This window comes from Aplysia californica, unplaced genomic scaffold (assembly GCF_000002075.1).
Source record: "Aplysia californica isolate F4 #8 unplaced genomic scaffold, AplCal3.0 scaffold00311, whole genome shotgun sequence".
Classification (NCBI taxonomy): Eukaryota; Metazoa; Mollusca; class Gastropoda; order Aplysiida; family Aplysiidae; genus Aplysia; species Aplysia californica.
Genome location: NW_004797581.1, coordinates 211,341 through 216,434, shown reverse-complemented (window position 1 = coordinate 216,434; position 5,094 = coordinate 211,341). Strand labels below are relative to the sequence as shown.

The window sequence follows — 5,094 nt, the reverse complement described above, 5'->3', positions numbered from 1 at the left end:
CAAAGAAGAAGAAGAAGAAGAAGAAGAAGAAGAAGAAGAAGAAGAAGAAGAAGAAGAAGAAGAAGAAGAAGAAGAAGAAGAAGAAGAAGAAGATGAAGAAGAAGAAGAAGAAGAAGGAAAAGGAGGAGAAGAAGAAGGAAAAAGAGGAGAAGAAGAAGGAAAAGGAGGAGGAGTGGGGGTATGTTATGAGCACCTTATTTCAACTGATATTGCTTATATGCTCTCCTCTTATCGAAAACATGACTATTGTAATTCTGTTCTGTCTGGTCCAAAATAATACGTGTACCACAAGACTAGATCTAGTTCAGAAAAAAAAGAAGAAAGATCCTACATCAAAATATTATACAAACTCAGCGCTGGCTTCCAGTTGAAAAAAGAATCCAACATAACGTCTCTGTCATCTATTATAAATGCCTTAACAATAATACTCCATTATATCAGAAGGGGATTTTTAACGTCACATGTTCCATCTCGTCAGTTAAGGGCATCCATTAAAGCAACGAAATTCAGAGCCCCTTGAATAAAATTAAGATCTTTTGGAGAGAGAAGCTTTTCATTTTTGTATCCTTAATTTTGGAACTTCTTTCCCCAGGACGTCAGAGAAACAACAAAACTGAATACGTTTAATTTAGCTTTAATAAGGTTTTACTGCGCTTGCAACTGCATTAGGCCATATGAGCGCTAAGGGGTGGATGTCAACAAAGAAGTCCAAACGGGGAATCTGGCTTACTCTGCTCGCCTTTCTAACCTCAACAGCACAACGAAGTCTGCTTCGACTATCAAGACACCCGAGAAATAGCAATTCACAAGAGAGTGACAAACATACAAAAGAAGTAGAGAAAAAATGACTATAGTAAGGATGTGGGGGAAAAGCAGTAAATCCCCCAATGTTGTTCCGGCACAGTATGATCATTACGTTGATAAATCAGCCCATTTACAATTCTATTGTGCATAATAACATGTTAGTATCCCCCATTTTGGAATGGCGATTGCTTGAGACTCATCTATTTAAGTGTTATTTGGAGTGTGTTAGCAAATGCCGATATGTCTTGTTTTCAAGGCTGCTCTGATGTGCATACAATTAATTAATTTGTGGCTGAGAACGTTCTTCATTATGTGGTTGTGCTGGTTGTCTTGTTTACATGCAATGATTTTATTTTCTTATATGAATGAAATTTTATTTTAAGCAGTCATGTCATCGATGTAAAGCACTCAGAGTGTATACTTGTACGGGATAGAGGGCTAAATATAATAATTGCAATCTTACTTTCTCTTTCCAGAACCGACCAAACCAGACGAGTCAGGGGAAAAGGCCCACAGAAAGTATGGACTATGAACCAAACCCCGATGTTGTCCCCTTTCAGCCCGCCAACTTCATGTAAGACAGGCACTATCATCATCATCATCATCATCATCATCATCATCATCATCATCATCATCATCATCAAGGTTTAACGCTCATACTGTAAGATTGTTTAAGAAGTGGATTTAACGACCATCTCCTGAGAATCCCGACCAAATAGATGTAGAGCCTTAAAACTCCCCAAAACAACTCAAGTTCCAACCAGATGCATCCCCTCCTTCGCTCATCATGATATCAATTGAGCTAGCGATGCGCCCTTTTCAGAGAACGAGCCAGCTCGTAGAAGACTGTCTATGATAATACTCATAGGTTGAAGGTTTTCTTTCTCTGCTATCCTTTAGTTTGAGTTTGACTTTGAGTTTGAGTAAACAGAAGCACATCAACACAATAATGGCCATTTAGTGCAAGGAAAAAGTAAGACAGACAGACAGAAATAGCAGAGAAAGTAAAGACGTAGGACCTACTAGTGGCACCCTCCAACCACCCGCTACCATCTTTTTAAAAAAAGGTTTTAAAGAAGAAACATTGGAGTTGCACTAAGTAAACATGTCCAAACAAAGACCAGCCCTTAGAAATTCACTCAAATCGCAGGAAAAACGACATGGCCATTTGAACGAAATGTAGAGAGCGAAGACAGCTTAAAAGCCGTTACAACAACTGTTATGGAACTGTTATGCACATATGTTATGGAACAGAGGACTGAAGTGGTGGAGTCGTTAGAGAGCTCAGGTTCACAAAGAAGTTGACTCGGCTCAAAAATAAGGGGTGAGTGGGTTGTGTCCTCAAGCTAGAGAAAAGAAAAACTATCTTAAAAACACGGATCTTCACTTTAGAAAACACCTATAAAGTGCCAATGTTGCGGTTTGTTGTCCTCATTATGTTGACTTTTATGCACGTTGTGGGTTTTTTTTTTAAGTAATTGTCATACCCATTTTTGTTCTTTCTTTGGCAGACTAGTACTTGGCTTAGTTAGTGTTTTTTCTGAATTTCAACACAATAAGGTCATAGAAGTGCCGAAGATCAGAGGTGTTACAAGAGAGTTACAAACACAAAAAAGAAAGAGAACAAATAAGGAAGATAAATATTTGACGGAAAAGGAGCAAAGCACACTAGAGCACTCGCCAACCAACTGCTTAATACGTACATTTAAAAAAACCCAATTTATGACCGTAAATAACTGAAAAACAAACAAACAAACACCCTCACAGTTTAGGTTATTTTGATTGAAAAGAAACTCATATTGATTATATTATAAAGACCATTTAGAAGTGCAAAAAAGAGCAAGACTAATAGAAAATACACAGCCAAAGGAGAATAAAGAAGCAAGATCTATGCTGGTGGCACCCGCCTCCCCTGCTTCGCTTTCAGTAGAATGAAAAACGAGAACACAATGAGGTAACTTTAACGTTAATGAAAATCGAAATACTACTTCCCCGTTGGACAAAGCCTAGAAGAAGAGTGTTATTCTTAACAGGAAAAACAGACGGTAGTGTAGAGCCGGTATAAGAATATGAGCCTCAAGAAAGTGCTTATTCAAGAGGGTGCTCTTTTATGCTGATGTAACTACAGTGTATTGATTTCCGACGTTCACAACAGTGAGGAAGTATACTGTAATTTGCATGAAAGGAAAAATAAAGTCTTAGGATGCTTTGAAGACTGTGGCTACGCAAATGAAAAGAAAGAGAAAGTTTAGGGCGTTTCTGAAAAAAAAAACACACTAACCAACAACAAAAAAACAACAACACCAAAACGACAACCAAAAAAAAAACAACAACAACAAGCAAACCAACAAACAACCAGGGATCTTCACCCAGGAAACACGTATGAAGTGCCGATGTTGCGGTTTGTTTTCTCATCATCATGTTGACTTTTATGCGTGTTGTGGCTAAAAAGAGCCTTATTAAAAATAAAGATTGAAAATATGTATGAAAAATGATTTTATGCCCTTTTTTTATTGAGTGCCCCCATATAGAACGTCTTCAAGCACTTTCAAATGACTAGAACGCGTGTCTTCAATGAGTCGAGCATCTTTTCTTGAGTCCTGGCAGCACAACAAAACTATAAGCCATCATTGAGCTTTTTGTTCTTAAGCTACGACATATTATCGTGAATAAAGTGAGGCGGTACGATCCGAGTGAGTGCCTGCAGTGTCATCTGACGTAGTTATGGTCAAAGAGATAATAAATAACATTGTTTAACCAGCACAAGACTATCACTCTCTGACGACGAGATAAGGGGTCAGTCTAGACAGTGGGTGCTCTTTCTTCCGCGGTGTCATTATATTATTATTATCGGAAAATACGAAGGGGGGACGCAGGAAGTGGTCGTTTAAACAGATGATTGCTTTGGACAGGTGGTTGTTAGAACAGGTTCAACTATGTACCCCATCCTCTGTTGCCCCGCTAAGCGTCGAGGGGAAGTGCAGTTTTCTATGGTAGGCTAGCTCTGCAGCTCTTTCAGTAGGGATATGATTTCTCATGGTTTCCGTGACACCCTCAATCCACTTTCCTCTTCCTTTATAGCCTAAGTTCTTGGTGTTAAAGGCTCTCGAGACTGGCTGGCTAGGTGACGTACGTAACAGGTGGGCAACTACTGATGATGATATCTAAAAACAAAGGAGCAACTACTGATGGTGATATTTAATTCAAAGTCGCTAATTTAGAACGAAAATACGAAATTTATTCATGGTACAAGGCGAGCAATGATTGATATGGCGGGCTAACACGGGACAAAAACAAATAAATCTATATCGAAGGTATCTATAAATGGTACAAGGAGTCGTTGTTAGATGTAGCAGGGCTAATGACAAAAGAAATACGACATCGTTTCTAGCTGTGACACATGTTGATAGTACAAGGTAGGTATTACTATAAAATGACGAATGCAAAATGAAAAAAAAAATTTTTTTAATATACAGTTGGGCAGCTATTGTTGGTACAATACGTGGTTTGATTCAGCACAGCTAAAATAAGGAAAAGAACCACTACATATACAATAATTGCAGTTAAACCTGCTCTAACGGCCACCTGAACAAGACAATCACAGGTAGAAATAGTCACTTCTCATTTACTCCCGTCCGCTCTTTTAAAAAATGTGATGCCACTGTGTAAGGCAGCCACCTATCTTAGACGGTCACACTTCTCCACGACAACGAATAGGCGTTTTAGACGATTTCGACAGCAAATATGTAAATGCACAATAGGTAGGGGTCCCTTATGGGTGGTACGTTACATAGTAAAGCACTATTCAGAGATTTGTTTTCAGCTTTTGACTTGACGAAAAAGTAATTTTCCTAACGAAAAGAATTCTACATGGTCTCAACAGTCGCAGTAACACAGTTTTTCCTCCACCTTTCCAAAGGTAGAGTATGGCCATCGTATGTAAACCTGCTGCGGTGACATTGCAAATAATAATATTATAAGCTAAACGTATCTGTGCCAGCAGTTCACCCATCACAATTACCTTAAAAAAACTAGAGCCTATATTCAATATTCATGCTGCTTAAGCTCCCATGTATCATTGTTAACATACAGGTATATGGTATCTATTTACGCATTGTTGGTTATAGACTGTGCTTTTGTCTGTCTGTTTTGCCTGTCTGTCTATCTGATCGTCTCTTGGTCTGTCTGCATTTATGCTTGTTCGTATTTCTGTCAGTCTGTCTGTGTCCCGCTCTCTCCCTCTCTCTCTCTCTCTCTCTCTCTCTCTCTCTCTCTCTCTCTCTCTCTCTC

General features: G+C 38.8%; 1 protein-coding gene across 1 annotated transcript in view; it reads left to right on the top strand.

Moving 5' to 3' along the window:
- Positions 1 to 5,094, top strand: part of LOC101854179 — a gene marked incomplete in the record, with an annotated part of 56,825 nt that overhangs the window by 6,493 nt on the left and 45,238 nt on the right. Inside the window, 2 exon segments of the mRNA XM_035970708.1 lie at positions 1,281 to 1,378; positions 4,688 to 4,723. Coding sequence (XP_035826601.1) covers positions 1,281 to 1,378; positions 4,688 to 4,723 — 134 coding nt within the window.